The sequence below is a fragment of the Zootoca vivipara genome, chromosome 13 (genome assembly GCF_965207765.1).
Source record: "Zootoca vivipara chromosome 13, rZooViv2.hap1.1, whole genome shotgun sequence".
Lineage (NCBI taxonomy): Eukaryota > Metazoa > Chordata > Lepidosauria > Squamata > Lacertidae > Zootoca > Zootoca vivipara.
The window spans coordinates 54024332-54048584 of record NC_142596.1 but is presented as its reverse complement, the minus strand read 5'-3'; the positions used below and the strand labels follow the sequence as shown (position 1 = coordinate 54048584).

General features: G+C 43.1%; 1 protein-coding gene, 1 long non-coding RNA gene and 1 pseudogene across 3 annotated transcripts; 1 reads left to right on the top strand and 2 right to left on the bottom strand.

Moving 5' to 3' along the window:
* Positions 1 to 243: 243 nt before the first annotated feature.
* LOC148683739 (uncharacterized) lies at positions 244 to 9264 on the bottom strand. Its single transcript, XR_015946820.1, has 3 exons — positions 9219 to 9264; positions 4040 to 4142; positions 244 to 2614 (listed from the first exon to the last, which is right to left on the bottom strand). It is a non-coding gene; the product is annotated as an uncharacterized LOC148683739 (long non-coding RNA).
* LOC132593183 (olfactory receptor 13H1-like) lies at positions 6392 to 7317 on the top strand (annotated as a pseudogene).
* Positions 9265 to 14437: 5173 nt separating the features above from the next.
* LOC132593160 (vomeronasal type-2 receptor 26-like) lies at positions 14438 to 21851 on the bottom strand. 2 transcript variants are annotated; one of them, XM_088657041.1, is made up of 6 exons: positions 21625 to 21851; positions 20259 to 20550; positions 19379 to 20191; positions 16836 to 17063; positions 15852 to 15978; positions 14438 to 15336 (listed from the first exon to the last, which is right to left on the bottom strand). In XM_088657041.1, the coding sequence occupies exons 1-6, from the start codon at positions 21849 to 21851 to the stop codon at positions 14438 to 14440; spliced, it is 2586 nt and encodes an 861-aa protein (XP_088513167.1). The 2 variants fall into 2 exon arrangements, with proteins under 2 accessions (XP_088513167.1, XP_088513168.1); XM_088657042.1 differs by lacking the exons at positions 16836 to 17063; positions 20259 to 20550; positions 21625 to 21851 and having other exon boundaries at positions 19379 to 20143.
* Between the last annotated feature and the right edge of the window lie 2402 nt (positions 21852 to 24253).

Sequence of the window (24253 nt, the reverse complement as noted above, 5' to 3'; positions counted from 1 at the left end):
CAGCGCCCGCCGATCTTCGGACCTGTCCTGTGTGACAGGCGGGGGTGGGGGGGAAGCGGAGATCGTTCTCCGCTCTCCGCCCACCCCCGCCTGTCACCGAAGATCGGCGGGCGCTGTTTGCTGGGCTTGACAAGCCCGGCAAACAGCGCCCGCGTGCATTTTATTAAAAAATAAGACATCCCTCAAAAATAAGCCATGTCGTGTTTTTTTGAAGAAAAAATTAATATAAGACATGACTTTTCCCCATTCTATTGTTTTCCTCTATTTCTTTGCATTGCTCATTTAAGAAGACCCTCTTGTCTCTCCTTGCTGTTTTTTGGAATCTGCATTCAGTTTCCTGTATCTTTCCCTATCTCCCTTGCATTTTGCTTGCCTCCTCTCCTCCGCTATTTGTAAGGCCTCGTTGGACAGCCATTTTGCTTTCTTGCATTTCCTTTTCCTTGGGATGGTTTTCGTTGCTGCCTCCTGTATAATGTTACGAGCCTCCATCCATAGTTCTTCAGGCACTCTGTCCACCAAATCTAAATCCTTAAACCTGTTCCTCACTTCCACTGTGTATTCATAAGGGATTTGATTCAGATTGTATCTTACTGGCCCAGTGGTTTTTCCTACTTTCTTCAGTTTAAGCTGGAATTTTGCTATAAGAAGCTGATGATCTGAGTTACAGTCAGCTCCAGGTCTTGTTTTTGCTGACTGTATAGAGCTTCTCCATCTTTGGCTGCAGAGAATATAATCAATCTGATTTCGATGCTGCCCATTTGGTGATATCCATGTGTAGAGTCGTCTCTTGTGTTGTTGGAAGAGAGTGTTTGTGATGACCAGCTTGTTCTCTTGACAGAACTCTATTAGCCTTTGCCCTGCTTCATTTTGAACTCCCAGGCCAAACTTGCCAGTTGTTCCTTTTATCTCTTGATTCCCTACTTTAGCATTCCAATCCCCTGTAATGAGAAGAACATCCTTCTTTGGTGTCATTTCTAGAAGGTGTTGTAGGTCTTCATAGAATTGGTCAATTTCACTTTCTTCAGCTCCGGTAGTTGGTGCATAAACTTGGATTACTGTGATGTTAAAAGGTCTGCCTTGGATTCGTATCGAGATCATTCTGTCATTTTTGAGATTGCATCCCATTACAGCTTTTGCCACTCTTTTGTTGACTATGAGGGCCACTCCATTTCTACTACGGGATTCTTGCCCACAGTAGTAGATATGATTGTCACCCGAACTGAATTCGCCCATTCCCTTCCATTTTAGTTCACTGATGCCCAGGATGTCGATATTTATTCTTGTCATCTCATTTTTGACCACATCCAGCTTACCTCCATTCATGGTTCTTACATTCCAGGTTCCTATGCAATATTTTTCTTTACAGCATCGGACTTTCCTTTCGCTTCCAGGCATATCCGCAACTGAGCGTCCTTTCGGCTTTGGCCCAGCCGCTTCATCAGCTCTGAATCTACTTGTACTTGTCCTCCGCTCTTCCTCAGTAGCATGTTGGACGCCTTCCGACCTGAGGGGCTCATCTTCCAGCGTCATAACTTTTATATGCCTGTTGTCTTTATCCATGGAGTTTTCTTGGCAGGGATACTGGAGTGGCTTGCCAGTTCCTTCTCCAGGTGGATCACGTTTAGTCAAAACTCTCCACTATGACCTGTCCATCTTGGGTGGCCCTGCATGGCATAGCTCATAGCTTCTCTGAGTTATTCAAGCCCCTTCGCCACGACAAGGCATTGATCCATCTGCTATAGCAATTACCAAATCCAAGGGTTCAGGAGTTCGGAACTTGAGTAAATTTCTGCAACACAATGTGCACTTTTAAGAACCCTTGAGAAAAGTCATATTATCCTTTTCAGTTTATGGTTGATATTTTGGTGTTGCAAATTCTTAGAAGTTGCTTCTAGCTTCTGCTCTTCTTAATTAATTATATCCATGGGATGTGGTCCCTCTGGAATCCCATAAGCATTTCTGAATTTCCAACATGAGATCATGGATTTAAAAATGTTTGGGGATAATATAAATACTTTGGCAATACCATAAAAATGTAAACCTTAGTTGGTTCCCATGAAACTATGTTTTCTTCTTACCCAGATGAAGATTCTACAACATTGGTGAGTCATCTATAGATTTTAATTTCAATAATTAGGACTAAGTAGAAGGGACTTCTTGTTAAAACAGATATTTGCTGAACATACAGATTTTGCTGAACATTCACAGTGGATGTGCTTCGAGAGGTAAGTGTGATAAAAAGTTTTGAAGATGTGTATGACACAGTTTCTAGTAAACAGATAGTTGTATATGGTCTTTTAATATAGAAGGAGACCCTTATGGTAGACAGATATCCCATAAAATATAAGGTATCTTTTTTTGTATCTTTTTGGAATCCAGTCCATGCACTAATTCAGGATATAAAGAATACACTTAGATATATTTTATAAGGTTGCTTCATCTCCCCAAATTTTATTTCCCCCATTCCATGCACTGTGATGCAAACATGGTGTCAGACCCTTATTTGTTTCAGATGATGATGATGATTATTATTATTATTTACTGCACTTTCTGTCTCTTGTCTTTTGTGAAACACCTTCAGGGTGTCAAAGTCAAAGAGCAGGAGAAAAAGCTCCTAAGTAAATGCAATAAATAAATAAATAAATAAATAAATAAATGGGGGTTTTTTTGCTCATTGTGAGTAAAGCTAGCAAGTGTGAAAGGAGTGGGGGAGGTTTGGTTTGAAGACAGATCTGAACAATATGTGAACCACTAAGTCAAATACAGCCCAACAGCCTGCTTAGGTTTCCAAAAATGGGCAAATCTGCAATACGTTCTCTGCTGAGTAGCTTGTGGTGTGAAGGTAATAAAATCCATTCTATGAAAACAATATGTGGGTTCTCTCAGGTGGGTTGGTTTTGTGTGTTGTGGGACATAGGGCTGATGTCCCCAAATCCAAGCTCTGTATCAGATCCAGTAATTAATATATTATTTGTGACTTCCTCTTATTTCAGTGAAGGAGGTAAGCACATGACTAACTCTCTCCAACTAATAAAAATATCATCAATACGTAGGTACTCTCTCTCCAACTAAAATCATCAGGTGCTAAAAGTATTGTCTTTAGTTGCCCTTCTGACCCTGACAGAGATGTTCTCTCTGTGTTCCAGCTGCCCCATTTATTTCTATGAAACTAATGAGTCCATGCACAAAGGATATAAGTGTGTGTGTGTGTGTGTGTGTGTGTGCACGCGCGCGTGTATACCCACCCACCCACCCACACCCCTGCCCTGAACTGAATGGAGCAGTAGCTGTGATGCAGTGGCTGCTGCACATTTGAAATCCTGCCATCGTCCTATATCTGCAATTTTCAACCATTCTTAAAATGCAACTAGGATTATTTATTTTGTAAAATACAGAGCCATTTTGAGGAGATCAGACTTAAGAGGTTTTTTAAAATAAAAAAAGTCTGCTGAGCTGAGGGACACAAGACTGATATTGGCACAGCAATTTGACATGGGTTGTAACACTGTCACACTTACAGGATTCTTCCCCAACCTGGTGCTCTCTAAATGTTGCAGGACTCCAGTGAAGAATATTTAATATATAGATTCTCTCTGAAATTTGTGTTTGTGATGTGTGGTTGTGGTTGTGTGTGTGTGTGTGTGTGTGTGATATGTGTGTGATAGGGGGGGAAGAGGGAGAGAGAGTTATGAACTATTCAGAGAGGGTTGTACGTCCATGACTATCTCTATCTCATAGAAATCACCAGCTCTAAAAGATGCTTTACTATGGCTGGATTTTGCAAATTGGCAATAGCATCTCAGGGGGTTGTTCTTCCTCTATCGACTTGTGCAGCTCCTGTACCAAGCTAAGTTCACTGTATCTCTAAGTACCATTGCAAAAAGCAAAACAAGGAAGAAAAGGGTTTGTTATCAGCTAAACTCACACTAGAGTCAACGAGGGTCTATCATTCAGAACACTACTGTTCAGACCCCACCACTGACCACAGTCAAGAACCAGATTTCTTAAAATCAAAAGCTGACAGAACTGCCACACTTACTGGCACATTCCACCACTTGGCGTTGTCTTGGTGTTGAACTCCAATTGCCTTCATCCCTGAAGGGTAAGTGGTGGTTGAAGTCCAATATGTGGAAAGCTCTAGTCTGAGAAAGACAAGTTTATAAGATCATAATATAAAATATAATAATATAATAATATATATAATAATATATAATAATATATAATATAATAATATATAATATAATAATATATAATATAATATAATATAATATGATTAGGGTTGTCATATTTCAAACAGAAAAGTTGTTGAGTGGTTCACTAAAAAAAGTTTAGTTTTGCCCAAATTTGTTCAGTTTAAAATGCAATTATTGAGCTATTTTTATGGGAAATAGGCAAAAATGACACTGTCGACGTGGGCTACCATATGTCCGGATTCTCCAGGACTTTTTTGGCCGATTTTTGCCCAGACACTGCTGACGACTAAAGTATTCTAGACAATAAAGCATGAAATCTGACCTGGAGCTACGTTTAAAATGATCACAAGGACCAAACTATAGTGATCCTTCCTTTTGAAAGAACAGCAAAATGACCCTCTCAATGTTTTAACCAGTAAGAAGGTCAGTCATTTGTTATCTAGTTTGGAGTGTTTGTTTGTTTGTTTGTTTGTTTGTTTGTTTGTTTTTGGACAGATAAATCTGAAAAGTGTTTAGAAATAAAACTGTAAATATTAGTGATATATAAAACACAGAATAAAATCTCTTCCAGTCCATATGCCATGAGTGAGTGATTACCCATATGGCTGTACAGACATCTGCCCCAGCCAGCTTGGCCAAAGTCAGGGATGATGTGAGTTGTAATCCAGAAACACCTGGAGGGCACCAGGTTCCCAGGTCTCACCTTAAGAAAACCTTAATATCCCCCCCCCAAAAAAAATGTCAAATCTGATATTATTCTTGGCTTTCATTACAACATGAATTAAATGAGGCTTTGGGTGAGGTGGAGTGAGTTTGCTTGCAAATTATTTCACCCTTTATGGCTTGACTGGTGGCGAATGTATGGTTGTAGCCCCCCAATGTACTGGTATGTTGTATAGAATCATAGAATCATAGAGTTGGAAGAGACCACAAGGGCCATCCAGTCCAACCCCCTGCCAAGCAGGAAACACCATCAAAGCATTCCTGACAGATGGGTGTCAAGCCTCTGCTTAAAGACCTCCAAAGAAGGAGACTCCACCACACTCCTTGGCAGCAAATTCCACTGCCGAACAGCTCTTACTGTCAGGAAGTTCTTCCTAATGTTTAGGTGGAATTTTCTTTCTTGTAGTTTGAATCCGTTGCTCCGTGTCCGCTTCTCTGGAGCAGCAGAAAACAACCTTTCTACATCCTCTATATGACATCCTTTTATATATTTGAACATGGTTATCATATCACCCCTTAACCTTCTCTTCTCCAGGCTAAACATACCCAGCTCCCTAAGCCGTTCCTCATAAGGCATCGTTTCCAGGCCTTTGACCATTTTGGTTGCCCTCTTCTGGACACGTTCCAGCTTATCAGTATCCTTCTTGAACTGTGGTGCCCAGAACTGGACACAGTACTCCAGGTGAGGTCTGACCAGAGCAGAATACAGTGGTACTATTACTTCCCTTGATCTAGATGCTATACTCCTATTGATGCAGCCCAGAATTGCATTGGCTTTTTTAGCTGCTGCATCACACTGCTGACTCATGTCAAGTTTGTGGTCTACCAAGACTCCTAGATCCTTTTCACATGTACTGCTCTCAAGCCAGGTGTCTCCCATCCTGTATTTGTGCCTTTCATTTTTTTTGCCCAAGTGTAGTACTTTACATTTCTCCTTGTTAAAATTCATCTTGTTTGCTTTGGCCCAGTTGTCTAACCTGGGGGTCTATGCTTGTTTGGCATTAATGGATGCAGACACAATATCCAATACTCAGTAGAATGGAGGGAAAGTGTTATCTTCCTCAAAGATTTAGTAGGGAACACACATACTTTTTTCACCACTGTTCCTGCATAGTGCAAAGCAGTAAAATGCACCCTCCAAAGGCAAATGAAGAAAATAATAGGCTTTAGGGAAAAAATGTTCTCCATGCTTTCCTAATTACACAGAGCCAATTGAATTTCTTAATCTCCTATCAAATGTTAGTCAGTTTGCAGTACAACCTAATGCATGTTAATGTGTCACCTAAATTAGGTTAATCAACAAAAGCCTTACGTTTTGCCTTTCATTAATGGCCGGGACTTAGTCATGATGTCTACACATGAACTTTTAATTTGCTTTCCATTTATAACATTTCACAACAGACTGAGGAAATAACTAGAAGGGCTGGAATGTCCTACATGAGGTCCAATGATATTTGATATCACTTTTTATAGGTAACATGGAAGAATGGGGCAACACAACTGCAGTGACTGAGTTCGTTCTAATAGGCCTCTCCAGAAACCCCAAAGCGTGTGCTGTTTTGTTTATTCTCTTCTGGTTGCTGTAGCTGGGAATGGACTTATTGTGGTGCTCATTGTGATGGATTCGCACCTCCACACAGCCATGTATTTCTTCCTCAGCAACCTCTCCCTCATTGACGTCTGCTATGTCACCACCTCCGTCCCACAGATGCTGGCCCACTGCTTCACAGACAGGCCCACAATCCCCAAGGGAAGATGCTTTGCACAAATGAGCATTGCTCTGTTTTTAGCAGTGGCCGAGTGTCTTTTGCTAGCAATGATGGCGTATGACCGTTTTGTGGCAATATGCTACCCTCTATGTTATAGCTTAATCATGAGCCAAAAGGTGTGTATCTCTCTGGCAGTCAGCCTGTGGTCTAGCTCTTTCCTCCTGACCATTGTTCCCTTTCTCAGTATGCAGGCGCGCTTGTGTGGGCCCAATGTGGTGAATCATTTCAAATGTGAGCTCCAGGCAGTGTTGAAATTGGCCTGCTCTAATACCCAAGCCAGTGGAGTCAGCATGATGATAACCAGTGTCCTCGCTCTGCTGTTCCCCTTCTCCTTTGTTTTAGTGACCTATGGTCGTATTGGTGTCGCTGTTCTGCGTATCCGCTCATCACAAGGGCGTAGTAAGGCCTTGTCAACCTGTGGTTCTCATCTGGCTGTGGTGGGAATTTTCTATGGCACAATGTTGGCCATGTACCTCAGGCCTCAAGCCAAGACATTCACTGACAAGGAAAAGGTAGTGGCTGTGTTTTATGGGGTCGTCACTCCCATGCTCAGTCCCATGATCTACGGCTTGAGGAACAGGGATGTGAAAGGAGCCCTTTGGAGAGCAACTGGAAGGAAAGTGGAGGAATAAAGCACTTCAGAAATTAAATTCTATATTGATAGATATTTTATCAGCAGGAATACCTAAAGTGTTTTGTTATTCAGCAAATGGGTGGAGTTCAAAGTAGTGCTAAGGAGATGATTTCATCAGTGTAAGAATTTCTGCTTTTCTGAAGGGAATGAGTTCCACCACCACCCCTCGATGTGCTTCTCTGGAGGTTCTCTGGACCCCACAGAGCAGATTGGGGGGGGCAGACCCATTTCCACTAGCATGAGTCATGCTGGCTCCCACTAGCACAACTATTTAATTGAATCTAGCCCAATATTTTTATTGCTGCTGCTGGTTATGGTGGCAATATAGCTTCTCAAAGTGAGGAAAGGAAAAGATTTAGCTGCACCCCAAGCAGTTTACAATCTAACTATAGGCATGGACTGGGGAACCTGTGGTCCTCCAGGTGTTTTGGGACTCCAACTATCATCAGTCCCAGCTAGCATTGCCAGTGTGATCAGGGAAGATGGGAGCTGTATTCCAGCAACATCAGGAGGCCCACAGGTTCTCCATCTTTGCTTCAGACAGGACTTGAGTAAAAGAGTAAAAGATGGGCAATAGAGGACAGGGAAAGGCAAGGATATTTATGATTTCTTCTCTGCAGATTTCTTGAAATCCTCTTTCCAAAAATTGTATGCTGTCAGAAGCAGTTTTATTTTTTCAATTGCAACTAGTAAGAGATCATTTTTTGGGTGTTTTTTTCCTCCTTCCTTCCTTCTCTTGGGGAGCATTGTTTCCTAGTTTGTCTTCAGAAATTCTGCATTAAAACATACTTTTTAGGCCAGCTAACCAAATGTTAAAAATTTAAATCAGCATGTTGTAATATCATTTAAACTTGAGTGGTTCATGATGTGCATAACTTTTTTTGTAAGATTAAATCATATTAAACATCTTTCACAGTAAGCAAAGTCCAACTCTTCTGTTTACATGTGAAAGATCTAGCACACAACCCTCAGAAGTACATTTTGGGTACCATTTTCAGCCATCAAATAAATCCTTTACATACTCAGAGTACAAACAATTTGCAAATAGTCTATGTATTAAATAAATTTATTAAATATAAATATCTTCCACTCCAAGTCTTAGAATTATTTCCCCCTTATTTTACCTTTAGCTGTGAACTAGCAAAGCAATTCCTTACTTCAGTTTCTGTTATTCAACCAATTAAACTGTTTTTAATATTCGGTTGGAAGCCGCCCAGACTGGCTGGGGAAACCCAGCCAGATGGGCGGGGTATAAATAATAAATTACTATTATTATTATTATTATTATTATTACTACTACTACTACTATTACTATTCCTGTGGGACTAAAAGTGTACCAGTTGATTATATAGAACAGGTATGCCCAACTTCAAGTAGGCTGTGACTCAGTATCAAAAACTGGCAGTGATCTACCACACTCTTCCATTGTCATTCTTCAACTTAAACATATTCTATTTGGCTGAGCTTATATTTGGCTTCCCCAAGGCCTTAGCGGAGGACCATGTCCAGCCCTGCAAAGCACCATTTTGCTTCCCACTGCAGGAAGGTGAGCCCCCTTAATTTCCTGGGGTTGGGAAGCTGCCTTATACCAAGACAGGCTGTCCTGACACAGATTGGCAGCTTCTCTCCTGCCGGGGCTTCTCACAACCCCCACCACCACCACCAACCCCCTCCCAGGGCCCTTGGTGCACACGGGAAGCCAACATGCCCCCCCCCCAATGTCCAATTTCTCCCTTTACCAGACAATGAGTTCCATGGGGACATTGGGGGGCGGGGCGGCGATGGCTTAGTAAACGCAGCTAGACTGGAGCTGTAAAAGTGAGGAAAGTTCAGCGTCCACACAGAACTAGGAGCAGAAGGGCGGGAGGGGGGAGGGGGAGGGGGAGGGGGGTCACTCACCGTCTCTCTCCACGCGCTGCCTTCTCACAGCTCCCTCCGCAGCCACGTGTCTTGTCCTTGCTCCTCCCCCCGCCTCCCTGTTCCGGGGTGGGGCTTTCAGGGGTGGAGTCACGTGCCTTGCACCTTTCTGGGCATGGAAGGAGCAGGGGAGGGGAGAAGGGTGGCGAGGAGCAAGCCCGGCTAAGCGGAGCCTCGACTGGCCGTGCTGCCTGAGGGGGGGGGGGTGCCCTGCCCAGCAGACAAGGGAGAGGGCAGCGGGTGGAGGCAACAGGTCGTCTCTTTCAATTCCTATGAGCCATAGTGCGATTGACAAACATCCACCCCATGATTAACCGATCCTTCTACTTGCTCTGCTCTGGCACCAGCTCTGCTGAATTCCTCCCTCCTTCTGTCTTCTGCCTCCAGTCCCTGCATTTTCAAAGTGCAGCAGTGAGTTGCGAGTTCCAGTCCTTATTTATACAATAGAGTGGATTTATATAATCCACACACAAAAAAGGACTTATCAGGTTTAAGTTTGCAGAACTTAAAACAAAACAGAAACACCAGGAAAATAAATCATAAGGGCAGGGAAGAACAGCCAAATGAGAAGTGAGCAGACTTAGTGACCATGGAATGCTGAGTGCTGAGATAAAAATTTTAAAAAATCATTCCAGTAGCACCTTAGAGACCAACTAAGTTTGTCATAGATATGAGCTTTCGTGTGCATGCACACTTCTTCAGATACACTGAAACAGAAGTCACCAGACCCTTATGTATAGTCAGAGGGTGGGGGTGGGGGGGTGATGGGAATGGGTGATGGGCTGATAGGAGTGGTAAACCTGTTGATGACTGTTAACGACCGTTAATGACTGCAATTGGTCTTGCAGGAAAAAGCAAGGACTGAGGTGCTAAAGAAAGCTTGAACATGTATAATGAGATAAGAATCCTATATCTCTGTTCATACCAGGTCTCTCCATGGTTTTGAGCTTGGTAATGAATTGCAATTCAGCAACATCTCTTTCCAGTCTGTTTCTGGAAATTTTCTGTAATAAAACAGCTACTTTGATATCTTGTATAGAATGTCCTGGGAGATTGGTGTGTTCTCCTACTGGTTTCTCTGTTTGTGATTCCTGATGTCAGATTTATGTCCATTTATCCTTTGGCATAGGGTTTGGCCTGTTTGTCCAATATCTCAAAGTAGCTGTTTTATTACAGAAAAATTTCAGAAACAGACTGGAAAGAGAAGTTGCTGAATTGCAACACATTACCAAGCTTAAAACCATGGGGAGACCTGGCATGAACAGAGACATAGGATTCTTATCTCCTTATATATGATCAAGCTTTCTTTAGCACCTCAGTCCTTGCTTTTTCCTGCAAGACCAATTGCAGTCATTAACAGTCGTTAACAGTCATCAACAGGTTTACCACTCCTATCACCCCCCCCAACCCTCTGACTATACATAAGGGTCTGGTGACTTCTGTTTCAGTGTATCTGAAGAAGTGTGCATGCACACGAAAGCTCATATCTATGACAAACTTAGTTGGTCTCTAAGGTGCCACTGGAGGGATTTCCAAATTTCTAAATTACTGCTCCCTTATGCTGGACTGAATGGAAAATGCAAGTGAGAATTTTTTAACTGTCATGCTACGCAGGGCAACAACTAATAAAGTATGGTAGGGTTGCCATAAGTCCGGGGAAATCCCAGATATGTCCTCTTTTTGGGGGGGCAACATGGAACATGGCCAGCATAGTAAAAAGTGCCCCCCCCACTTTTGGACTAGGGCCTCTGCCTGCCTGGAATCTGTCCACTGCTTGCTCAGTGAGACCCTGGGTGCTTGGTTGCACCTCACCTCACTGGAAGAGGATGGGTGTTTCTCAAACCAATGGAGTGCTAGTCCATCAGTTTAAAAAAAGGACCCCTGGATGGTTAAGTCCAGTCAAAAGTGACTATGGGGTTGCGGCATTCATCTCACTTTCAGGCCGAGGGAGCCGGCATTTTTCCACAGACAGCTTTCCGGGTCATGTGGCCAGCATGACTAAACTGCTTCTGGCATAATGGGACACTGTGATGGAAACCAGAGCGCATGGAAACACTGTTTACCTTACCGCAGCAGTGGTACCTACTTATCTACTTGCACTGGTATGCTTTCTAACTGCAGGAGCTAGGACAGAGCAACGGGAGCTCACCTCATCGTGGGAATTTGAACCACCAACCTGAACGGCAAGCCCAAGATACTCAGTGGCTTAGACCACAGCGCCGTTTCCATGCGCTCTGGTTTCCATCACGGTGTCCCGTTGTGCCAGGAGCAGTTTAGTCATGCTGGCCACATGATCCGGAAAGCTGTCTGTGGACAAACTCCAGCTCCCTCAGCCTTAAAGCGAGATGAGTGCTGCAACTCCATAGTTGCCTTTGACTAGACTTAACTGTCCAGGGGTCCTTTACCTTTACCTTTAGTCCATCAGTAATGGTTAATTGAAATGAAGAAATGATCCCTACCCTACTGCCACATCAATCCTGCTTCCTGCTAAAGTCAATGAAGAGTTGGCTGGATTTCACCTAATACCTATGTCCTGTTCTGCTCTCACAGGACTGCAGAATTATAAAATTATGCACATCATGGAGAATGTGGGTAGTTCATTCTTCTGCTCTTATAATGCTGGAACTCATGGGAAGCTGAATGTTGAAAGATTGGGGAAAGATAAAAGAAAATACTGCTTCATGCAGTGCTATGGAACTCATTCTCATGGGAGGAAGTGATGTCCACCAAATTAGATTGGTTTTCAGTCACGGAAATCCAAAATGGAAACGGAATTGTTAGAGAAAAAAACAAAAAAATCTCTCTAGGATGTATAATTTATTGCTTGAGTGGCAAACAAAAGATGAACAGGTGAAATCAGTAATGATTGATTGGGCTAAGGATGTGGGGCAACATATTATGTTGGAGGATTGGGAGAGATTGTGGAAAAAAGGTATCAAGTTTACCGCATGTAATACATTAAGAGAAAATATGATGAAAATGACGTCTAGATGGTATTTGACTCAAGTTAAGCTAGCAAAAATGTATCATACACATGGTCATAGATGCTGGAAATGTAAAGATGTGGAAGGAACCTTTTACCACATGTTGTGGACATGCCCTAAAGTAAAAGACTTCTGGGAAAAGATTTATAATGAAAAAGGTGTTGAAAAACACATTTATTAAAAAAACCAGAAGCCTTTTTACTTGGAATAGTAGGGAATGAAATCCCCCCAAAGGATGCTACCTTCTTTCTGTATGCCACAACAGCAGCGAGATTATTGATAGCTAAAAATTGGAAGACACAAGAATCACCAACGGTGGAAGAATGGCAGATGAAGATGTTGGATTTATGGAACTTGCTGAACTGACTGGGAGACTACGTGACCACGGAGAAGAGTCCGTGGAAGAAGATTGGAAGAAAGTCAAAATTTATTTTAAAAAATATTGTAAGATTTGAGAATACGGATTATTTTTGGAAGTTGTTATAGGTTGTAGATTTAGAAGTAATGATTACTAAATAAGTAAAATTTATAGAAATGAATTTAAAGAGTATGTAAATAAAATAGATAAGAGAGAAAAGATGTTATAATTATGAAATAGAAATTACTAATGATGATTTATAATGAAACGCAGAGAGGGGGGACTTGAGGAAGTCACCCTACAATGTCAAGAAAGGAAGGAAAATAAAAAAATTTCTTCAGTAGCACCTTAAAGACCAACTAAGTTTTTATTTTGGTATGAGCTTTCGTGTGCATGCACACTTCAGCAGATACACTGAAACAGAAGTAACCAGACCCTTATGTATATTCGGGGGGTGGGGGGTGGGGTGATGGGAATGGGTGATGGGCTGATAGGAGTGGTAAACCTGTTGATGACTGTTAACGACTGTTAATGACTGCAATAGGTCTTGCGGGGGGGGAAGCAAGGGCTGAGGTGCTAAGGAAAGCTTGATCATGTATAATGAGATAAGAATCCTATGTCTCTGTTCATTCCAGGTGGCTCCATGGTTTTAAGCTTGCTAATGATTTGCAATTCAGCAACTTCTCTTTCCAGTCTGTTTCTGAAAATTTTCTGTAATAAAACAGCTGCTTTGAGATCTTGTATAGAATGTCCTGGGAGATTGACGTGTTCTCCTACTGGTTTCTCTGTCTTGTGATTCCTGATGTCAGATTTATGTCCATTTATCCTTTGGCGTAGGGTTTGGCCTGTTTGTCCAATATAGAGAGCTGAAGGGCACTGTTGGCATTTGATGGCATACACAATGTTAGAAGATGAGCAATTAAATAGTCCTGAGGTGGTATGTTGGATGTTGTTGGGGCCAATCCCGCTTATATAGAGAGAAAGGGTTGTATAAGCGTCTGGGGACTTCTATTTCAGTGTATCTGAAGAAGTGTGCATGCACACGAAAGCTCATACCAAAGTAAAAACTTAGTTGGTCTTTAAGGTGCTGCTGGAAGGAATTTTTTTTATTTTGTTTCAAAAACAATAGAACACTGAAAGGTGGGAATGAAATGAAATAGATTAATCAATACTTTTTTAAAAAATGTTTTTTATTAAAGATTGGGGGAGAAAACAAAGAATAAGTAATGTACAACAGTTAACATCAAATATGAAGTGTTTTTAACATAAAAACTAAAAAAGAAAAGAGTTGTCATTCTCCGCCTATCAGCTTTGTAGACGAAGCAAAACCATTGCTCCGTAGTAGCTTCTCTTAACATAGAATTGTAGAGTTGGAAGGGACCACCACACGGTTTCAACCCAACATGTGGCTTGAACCCATGACCCTGAGATTAAGAGTCTTATGTTCTACCATTGGGGGATGGATGATGGCTAATGGATTGAGGTTGAACCTTACAAGTCAGAAGTACTATTTTTGATGGACAGGGGGCATGGGTGGGGGGGGACAACTCCCTGGTCCTGAATGGGGTAACTGTGCCTCTGAAGGACAGGACGCGCAGCCTGGGAGTCATTTTGGACTCACAGCTGTCCATGGAGGTGCAGGTCAATTCTGTGATTTATCCCCCAAATCCTGATTCTCATTTAATCACCGAATCAGTAACTTAAGCTCTGGAGGCTTGGTGACATGCTGATTTGCAATGTTACTTATCTCATTAAACATTTCTTCCCTAAAATTTACTACAATTGGGCATGTCCACTACAAGTGCCTGAACTGTGCTGGCCATCGACAACACTGAATGTTTTAAGCCTCAGGTGCCATCTTAAGTTCTTGTTGTCAGGTGCTCCTTTGCATTGAGATCAGGCCTCAGCACAATAATGTAGCACTTGGGAAGGAAGATGCAGCCCAGGAGCCCAGCACTGGAGGCCAAGATAGAGAAGATCTGCACGGCCACCATGTACTTTCCCTTGGTGCTCAGGTAGGTAGGCACAAAAGATATCCAAACACTGCAGAAGCCCAGCATGCTGAAGGTGATCAGCTTGGCTTCATTGAAGGAGCCAGGCAGCTTCCTGGCTAGGAAAGCCAGAGCAAAGCAGATGGCAGCCAGGAAGCCCAGGTAGCCAAGGGCAACATAAAACATGGCCACAGAGCCTTCGTTGCATTGCAGCATTATCTTTTCCACCTGGGAGTGCATGTCAGACTCTGGGAATGGGGGAGAAGAGCCCAGCCAGATGGTGCAGATGAGAACTTGGACACCAGAACAGGAAATGACAATGGAGTTGGCCAGAGTCTTCCCCAGCCATCTCCTCACATTGTTTCCTGGCTTTGTGGCCAGGAATGCCAGCACCACTGTGATGGTCTTGGCCAAGACAGAAGAAACAGCAACAGAGAAGATTATGCTGAAGGCCATTTGTCGGAGAAGGCAGGTCACTATTAGTGGTTGCCCAATGAAGAGGAAGGAGGACAAAAAGGAAAGCAGGAGAGATATGAGCAGGATGTAGGAGAGGTTCCGGTTGTTGGCTTTGACTAGTGGAGTTTCTTTGTATTTAATGAAGATTCCTAATACGATGCCTGTTGCTAAAGACAAGAAGAAGGCAATGCAAGCTAATATAATCCCCAAATGTTCTTCATAAGCCAGGAAGGTCACAATCTTGGGGACACATTGATCTCTGTCCTTGTTTGGATGCTGATCTTCTGGGCATTTGGTGCAATGTTCTGTATCTGAGAAAGAGAATAGAATCACAGAACTGTAGAGTTGGAAAGGAATCCTATCATGCAAGGATATGCAGCTGTTCCATATGGGCATCAAGAGTGGCTTTGCTAGTTCTACTTAATCACTTTCTAAATTCATTTCCTTTTTAGTGCTAGTTACAGGTAGGTAGCCGTGTTGGTCTGAATTGAAACAAAATTTAAAAATTCCTTCAGTAGCACCTTAAAGACCAACTAAGTTTTTATTTTGGTATGAGCTTTTGTGTGCATGCACACTTCTAGTTCCTTTATCATTGAAAGCTCAGTATAAAATAGCAAAAAGCAATGATTCCCGCTTTGAACCACAATGATTGCTGACTTGTGGCATTTCTTTCAAATCACATCCTGGAACGAAGGTGATTAAGAACAGAATAGAAAGGATGTACATTCAACAATGTCTTCAGAATTCTCACACAAAAAAATGCACTTGAATGAATCTCTGCCCTGAATTTATTCTCCCAAGGAGACTTTCCCTTGGAGCTACCAACCTGCCTGAGTGGAGAATGCCCCTTCTGCACACAAAATGCAAGCATAGCAACAAACAGGCTTGCCTTCTTGAACCACCTTGGCATATCCAGGTCGACATATTTCAGTACACCTGGAACGAGGTACAACCTAACCATAGAGAGAAGAAGATGTATTGAGGGTAAAGTGTCCGGAGTATTTGTGCAGACGGAATTCCCTCATAGAATTTGGAAATGACCCACCAAACAGGATCTCTCATCCCACTGACCCCATCCACTTTGGCAGAGAATTGTTTTTGATGCAGAACAGCATGGCAGGGAGACCATTTAGGTGTGCTTGCTTGCTTGTTTTAACATTTATATCACACTTTTCTATACAAAGGTCTGCTCAGGGGACAAAATATACATAAACCAAATAACAACCCTAGAACCACATCATTAAGAAAATGGCAGCTATAGAACAAACTGATGAAGATTACTAATTGAAAATACTGACACCTGAATACAGTAATGAAGAAATGACTCTAGGATAATTATTAAAAGAAATTTTGAGTGCTGGGAAAGAAAGGGAGAAATGAACCTCTTGTGGGAAGTTCCTGCATAACAGAGAAGTCCCCCCCCCCTCTGGTGATCATCGTCATCATCGTCATCACCGCGATTATCATCCTCTGACCTTTCCTCCAATGATCGCAAGGTGAATTCTGCAGCTTTCCCTCATCTCATTTAATATCTGAACAGCCCTGTGGGGGTTGCAAGGCAGAGGATGCTCATGGCTAGAGCTGGCCCAGGCTCTGAGGACCCTTCTGAAAGGCTGGGTCCAGTGTTCCATGATTTTCCCATGGCCTGCTGTGAACCCACAGTTTCCAGGGGTTCATAACATGAGGAGTTGCAGCTGTGACTGGGTAGTTAAGGCACCATTGGTTGACCACAAAATGACATTTTACAGCAGTTGCTCAAGGAAGAGCCTAAGCAGGCTCTCCTACCCACTCCATCTGTTACACCACCTACCTTGTTAAATTTATTAGGCCACTCAATAGCTTCTGGATTAATGGTGAACTTTATTACCCCTGATTCCTCTCTCCTGATGCCCCCAATGTTCACCATAGCACGAGACTCATTGGGAAACATCACCAAATTCTTTATATCAAAGTCAGAAGGCAGTTCCCAATTCTCATCCAAACAAAGTCTGCCCCTGGAAGTATTGAAACACTGAATTTCATTTAAGAAAGGATGAAGCTGGAACGATAGGGAAGGCAATATTAAGAAACCATGTTGAATATCTTAGTTCTACTCACTTATGAACTGGGGATAGACTCATCTAGACTAGAAGCCCTATTCAGGCATTTTATTTGATTGATCAAAGCAGGAATTTTCAACCAGTGTGCTGTGGTTGTCGGATGGGGTGTCGGATGATAGTCAGGGGTGCTATGGACAACACTGGCCTCCATCCCTCTTTCCTTCCCTCCCTCCTCTCCTCCGTCTCAAAGGCTTGCACAGCTGTTCGTTGCAGCAGCCCTGTCTACAAGCTCCCCGGGCGAATGGTGCCTCTGGGGCTGGCCAGGGGGTGCTGGGTGCCAGGAGCTGAGGTAGCCTCAGAGTAAGCAAGTAAGTGGGCAAGGGAGCCCAGCCATCTAGTCCACCAGCCCTTGCTTTGTGGAATGGATGGCAAATGGGAGGCCAGGCAGGCAGGCACCACACTGGCCTTTCTTGTGCTTGCTGTGTGCCGGGAGCTTAGTGCCCAGCACCAAAAGGGAACCTTTTCACCATGCATGCCTGGCAGCTCCCACTGCTCCCACTGCTGCCTCCCAAAGTGAGTAAGATGGTGGCCTCATATTCACCTTCTACCAGGGGCATCCTCTTTCCAGGCCCCTGTGTGTGGGGCAGCATGAGGAGTCATCTCCCTTTGAGGTGGGGAGTAGCTCAGGGATCAGGGACGGCTGTGGTGCCTGCCTGCAGGACTCTCAAGGAGAAGGGACAGAAGAGGAGAGGAGGCTGAGGGAACACTCCACAGTGGAGGGTTTCTGAAAAGGGGCGAGGGGCTGCCCGATCTGCAGTCAACGGTTGAAATATCTGGGCTTCTGAGGTCTGGAGCTTGTTTCCCCACCGGGGAGCCACAAAAAGAATGTAGTTGGTCAAGGGAGCTGTGGACTCAAAAAAAGCTGAAAACCTCTGGATTAAAGTATTTATATAATTTACATATAAAATAACAAGGAGCTTTGAAGAATGAGATTAATACAAATGACAATACTATTTTAAAACCCACAAAGACCATAGATATCAAAAATGTCTAACAGACACCATCCTAAAAACAATGCTTGGGAATAAGTGCATTGGAAATAGCTGAGAGAGCAGCATTTCCACAGGAATCCCCTTTATCTCGAGTGAAGATTATTCCACAGTACGAGGCTAACTGCAGAGAAGGCCTGCACAGACCCCGCCATTGTCATCTGTGTTGTGCCCCCTTCACAAGAGGTTCAGAGGCTGGCAACACGAGAGCGGGACTTTTCTGTGGTGGCTCCTGACTTGTGGCATGCTCTCTCCAGGGAGGCTTGCCTTCAGGACATATTTTTAAGTGCCTGACAACATGGTCATCTCAATAGCAAAGAGCCCAACACAGTGGCCTTGCCTTGCAGATAGAGCCCTCCTGAACTGGCCACTGGCCTTCACAGAAACCTCTCCCCTTTCTCCAACTTCCACAACCTCTAGAATTCCAAAGCACACATATTTTTGTGGCATCAGACTCAGTTTACCCTGATAGCCTCCCCTGCTGAGCCCTGTGGCCAAAGTGACTCTTTTCATTTCTCTCAGTGTCTACATTACCTTCCTTTTGTCAGGTTAATAACGTGAGCAGGAGTAGCATGGGTGGGCACAGGGAAAGTGGGGACCTTCAGTTCTTGTAACTGCCTCAATCCGGCAAGACCTTAAGATAAATGTTACTGGGACCACTAGGGCAGAGTTGCTTCTGTTTCACTTTGAATAAAGAGTTAAGTTTACTGGCTTCTGGTGATTTGATGTTTTATTGCTGACCTACTGATCTGAACCTTGACACAAAATTAGTATACAAAACCATGGAATAGAGACCATCCAAGTGTCCCTATATTCTCAGGGACGTCTCTGATTTAGAGAAGCCGTACTGGTTTCTGATTTGATCCCCGAATGTCCCACTTTGCCTTAGGATGTCCCTATTTTCGTTGGAGAAATGTTGGGAGGGTATGGAGTTATCCAACCCCTGAGTCATCTGAAGACAATCCTGTATAGAAAAGTGTTTCTGTTTTTTAATGTTTAATGTTTTATTATGTTTTTATATGTATTGGAAGCTGCCCAGAGTGGCTGGGGCAACCCAGTAAGAGGTGTGGGGTATAAATAGTAAAATTATTATTATGGAATGGGACGCCCCTATTTTCATAAGAGAAATGTTGGAGGGTATGATATGTAGAGGTTTTTAATATGCACTGGAATCCCAAAAGAGGGTTGTTGTTTTTTGCCTCACTTCTAAATTGTATTGAAGTTAGGACGGTGGATTGCAATTTGCAAAATGGGGAAGAAAATACCTGCCATGGTTGTAACCTTTGATGTTCCCCCTTGTTTCCTTCCGCCACCCTCAGCAGCCGCTTTGATCTAGATGAAAATGCAGCACTGAAGGCCTGAGCCACAGCTTGAGCATTGATGTAAGTGCTGTAGCTGTCTTGAGACAGGGCTCTCTCCAGCTCCTCTTGCGGCAGAGCCTCCAGGTTCTCCTCCTCTCTGCATCTTGTCCGGCCTTTCACAGACAACACATGCTTTGAATATGAACAATGAAACATTTCCCCCAGAAAACGCTGAAGAAGATTGGAATGTACTGCATAGTAATCATGTTTTGTGCTCTTTATTCTGGTCTTCATTACGAAGGAGAGAGACCCATGAATGTACTGGAAGTACATAGGGGGATTAGACAAGCTAACACTGATTTCCTGAAAAGATGTTGTGATCCAGACTTTCGCCCCTATTTCCTTCTCATACAGACTTTGTATCGATACAATTTTGAAGATTCCCATTATGTCGGTTACATAGCAAACAAATACACCAACTTGTCTCCAGATTAAAAAAGGTTCACTTGGGCTGATCCTAAGTGCTAGATCATTTTCTTTTATTATTTTTGATACGGCAATGCAAATCCCTCTGCTGATCAGCAGAGGTGTCAAGGAGCTCACAAACATTTCTCCACTGTTATTGTCCGGAGCCAAGAGGCCAATCCACGTCCATCCAAAATGCAGGAGCAACTCGACAATTCCTTGGTGCTGAGTTTTCTCTTTCGGGAGCATCCGGTAGACAAAAGGGAACTGAGTTTTATCTTCAAGACCCTGGGCAGTGAAGCCATAACTGATCTAGTGAGGAAATGAAAAGATTATGCATTTCAAATTCTCTGACATTCCATGCCCTACCCCTTCATACCTGTGGGATTTTGTAGATGCTTGACATGGCTGAAATCTCTTTTGAGATGGCAGCATTTCCCCTTTCAAGAACAACTAGCAGATCATTTGGATCTCCACAGTGATAATTGGGAATATTGCTTCCACTGCCTGTAAGCAGCTCTAGCATAGCATCTGAAGTCATCCTTGCGTCTGCGTAGTTCTCATAGAGGTTGTAGCCCAGGGTGATGTTGGGTAAGAGCCTGAGATCCTGGTTGATCTCCTGGATGGTGAACAAGAAGGATGATATGCGCCAGTAGAACCAAGGTGACTCCCTACAATAAAGGAATAAAGAAGTATAAAACTACAATTCACAGTTGAATGAAAACAAACATTATATGATCAACAGAGATTAGTATTTACTTAATTATCTTATTGCATTTATAGCCAACATTTTTTCCTGTCCATTATACAATAAAGATTGGGCAATTCATGCTCCATTACAGGAACACAGATGCAAACAGTCTTCATGTAAAAAAATTGAGTAAAAAATGAAGTTTGTGGAATACTACGGTATGAAGCCGCAAATGTTGCTTGTGCTTCAGTGGTCTTGGCTGCTTCCAAGAGGAGCTGTGTAAATTCCTCAATTGTTCTTCAGAAGGAAAAATGGGGGTCAAGGAAAAGGAGGGTTTTGCCAAAAATGACCACAAGATTAGATAACAGTTGGTTAGGAACAATTTGTGTCCTAGAGAAGAAGCACAAAACACCTCTTTAATTACAGATGAGGCCTGTGGTGTTGAAAATGTGTGAGTGAAAAGAAAAAAGAAAATTTCTTGTTCACATTTTAGAGATCTGACTCCACTAACAATTAAGTGATATTACCTGCATTATTTCATTTGTTTAATTCAAAGCATTTTTTCCTGCTTTTCAGCATCAAAAGTCACACAGAGGGTCTTAAAATGTTTTAAACGGTTGCATTCCTAAAAGACAACTTTGATTAAATAGTTTATAAATTGTCCAAATAGAATAATAATAATAATAATAAATCGTTGACGCTTGGGAACTGCTTGAGTTTTGTACCATCCTGCAGGTGGGATAATTCAGTGCATTCTTTTGATTCCAGACCAGATTCATTTACATTATTGTTTTACCACCTTCAAAAAGCAACACAGCAGCATGACTAGGGAAGACCCAGGGAACAAGGCAATAGGAGAGGTGACTCTTTTCCCAGCTTCCAAATCCCATGAAGCCCAGCCAGCAGGGCCAATGGTCAGGGATGATGGGGGTTCTAGTCTAGTGACATCAGGAGGGCCCCCAGCCCTCCCCACTCTGAAATAAGGGCCATTTCCTTGATAAATAGGAACCACTGCAGAAGAACTCTGTGCATCCCTCTGTACAGGATGACATACTTCTCAGTGCTGGTGAAGGGGGTCTTGGAAAAGACGTATGCAGCTTGATTAGCAAAATGTTTTGAAGGTACAATGCCACTAATGAGAAAGTCACCAGCCCGGTAATAACTGCAAGCATCAGTTTGATCCCTGACCAGATTCAAGGGGCATTTTGCCTTCCGGTTCCCACAGACTACATGGCGCATCATGAGCAGCAGAAGTAGCAACAGAAGCAGCAGGGATCTCATTCTGGCTCTGCATCTTACACATATATCCCTCTTTCCCCAGCCTTTCACTTGCACTAAATCATGGCTCAGTCTGTCTCCAACACAGGAAATATCCTCTTCAGCGACTTTTTCTTTCACCATCATGGTGTCATTAATATCATATTGTTGTTGTTGTTTCTGATGCTTATGCAATCTCCAGAAATATCTCTGGAGCTTTTAAAATAAGAAATTACTATGATTTGGATAATTACAAGTGGAAGAAGTTTCACCTCGATAACTTTCTGGAGTTTTGAATGGCTGAAGAGGCAGGTGCAGAGCTGGAGAAAAACATGTTTCTCATATATTTGGCATAACTCAGTGTGTGTGTGTTATTGCCAGGGGGGGGGGTTGGTCTGAACTTTTCTCACACGGAGCCCTGCAGCTGGATCAGACCAAAGACCCAACTAGTCTAACAGCCTGTACCTCATAGTAGCAATAGGAGTATAGCATCTAGATCAAGGGAAGTAATAGTACCACTGTATTCTGCTTTGGTCAGACCTCACCTGGAGTACTGTGTCCAGTTCTGGGCACCACAGTTCAAGAAGGATACTGACAAGCTGGAACGTGTCCAGATGATTCTATGACTTCAACTGACAATTCAGAATACAGTCATACCTCGGTTTAAGTACGCTTCGGTTTGAGTATTTTCAGTTTAAGTACTCCGTGGACCTGTCTGGAACGGATTAATCCACTTTCCATTACTTTCAATGGGAAAGTTCGCTTCAGGTTAAGTACGCTTCAGTTTAAGTACAGACTTCCAGAACCAATCACACTCATACTTCAGGTTAAGTACGCTTCAGGTTGAGTACTCCACAGACCCGTCTGGAATGGATTAATCCACTTTCCATTACTTTCAATGGGAAAGTTCACTTCAGGTTAAGTACGCTTCAGTTTAAGTACTCCGTGGACCGTCTGGAACAGATTAATCACTTTCCATTACTTTCAATGGGAAAGTTCGCTTTAGGTTAAGTATGCTTCAGGTCAAATACAGACTTCCGGAACCAATTGTGTACTTAAACGGAGGTACCAGTGTATGTGTTTAGTTAATGACTTCACTGCGACTGTGGTTTTATTGCATATAATTGATGTTCATGAAACCGAGGCTTTATGTCTTTATGTCTTAAGATTTTATACTTTTATGGCAGATGCATGGTTGGTTTGAGATGAGAAAGCCTGTATAACAGAATGCAGGCCTGGCCTCTGACACTGGCATCAGGATTTGAGATGCCTTTCACCATAGCTGTCAACTTCCGGATTGGAAAATAAGGGATCAGAGCAGCCTCACCCAGCAGCGCGGCACCGGAAGTCGCTTCTGCGCATATGCGACTTCCGGTGCCGGGCTGCCCATGTCCGCATGTCGGGGCACCGGAAATAATATCCTCCTTCCCACTTGTCTCTCTTGTCTTCTTCCTCCCTCCTCAACATCTTTATCAATGACTTGGATGATGGGCTTGAGGGCATCCTGAGCAAGTTTGCAGACGAAACCAAATTGGGAGGGGTGGCTAATACCCCAGAGGACAGGATCACACTTCAAAATGACCTTAACAGATTAGACAACTGGGCCAAAGCAAACAAGATGAATTTTAGCAAGGAGAAATGTAAAGTACTTCACTTGGGCAAAAAAAATGAAAGGCACAAATACAGGATGGGAGACACCTGGCTTGAGAGCAGTACATGTGAAAAGAATCTAGGAGTCTTGGTAGACCACAAACTTGACATGAGTCAACAGTGTGATGCAGCAGCTAAAAAAGCCAATGCAATTCTGGGCTGCATCAATAGGAGTATAGCATCTAGATCAAGGGAAGTAATAGTAACACTGTATTCTGCTCTGGTCAGACGTCACCTGGAGTGCTGTGTCCAGTTCTGGGCACCACAGTTCAAGAAGGATACTGACAAACTGGAACGTGTCCAGAAGAGGGCAACCAAAATGGTCAAAGGCCTGGAAATGATGCCTTATGAGGAACGGCTTAGGGAGCTGGGCATGTTTAGCCTGGAGAAGAGAAGGTTAAGGGGTGATATGATAGCCATGTTCAAATATATAAAAGGATGTCATATAGAGGAGGGAGAAAGGTTGTTTTCTGCTGCTCCAGAGAAGCGGACAATGGATTCAATGGATTCAAACTACTGTACAAGAAAGAAGATTCCACCTAAACATTAGGAAGAACTTCCTGACAGTAAGAACTGTTCGGCAGTGGAATTTGCTACCAAGGCGTGTGGTGGAGTCTCCTTCTTTGGAGGTCTTTAAGCAGAGGCTTGACAGGCATATGTCAAGAATGCTTTGGTGGTGTTTCCTGCTTGGCAGGGGGTTGGACTGGATGGCCCTTGTGGTCTCTTCCAACTCTATGATTCTATGATTCTTGCTGAGGCTCTGCGAAGCCCACTGT

What these genes read in the sequence shown, in the direction of transcription:
- LOC132593160 (XM_088657041.1), bottom strand. Translation starts at nt 21,851, where the DNA reads ATGAGATCCCTGCTGCTTCTGTTGCTACTTCTGCTGCTCATGATGCGC. An exon ending in GCATCTACAAAATCCCACAG is followed by an intron (nt 20,192 to 20,258) that starts GTATGAAGGGGT and finishes TTTCCTCACTAG; the next exon opens with ATCAGTTATGGCTTCACTGC. An exon ending in AAAGGTTACAACCATGGCAG is followed by an intron (nt 17,064 to 19,378) that starts GTATTTTCTTCC and finishes CTATCGTTCCAG; the next exon opens with CTTCATCCTTTCTTAAATGA.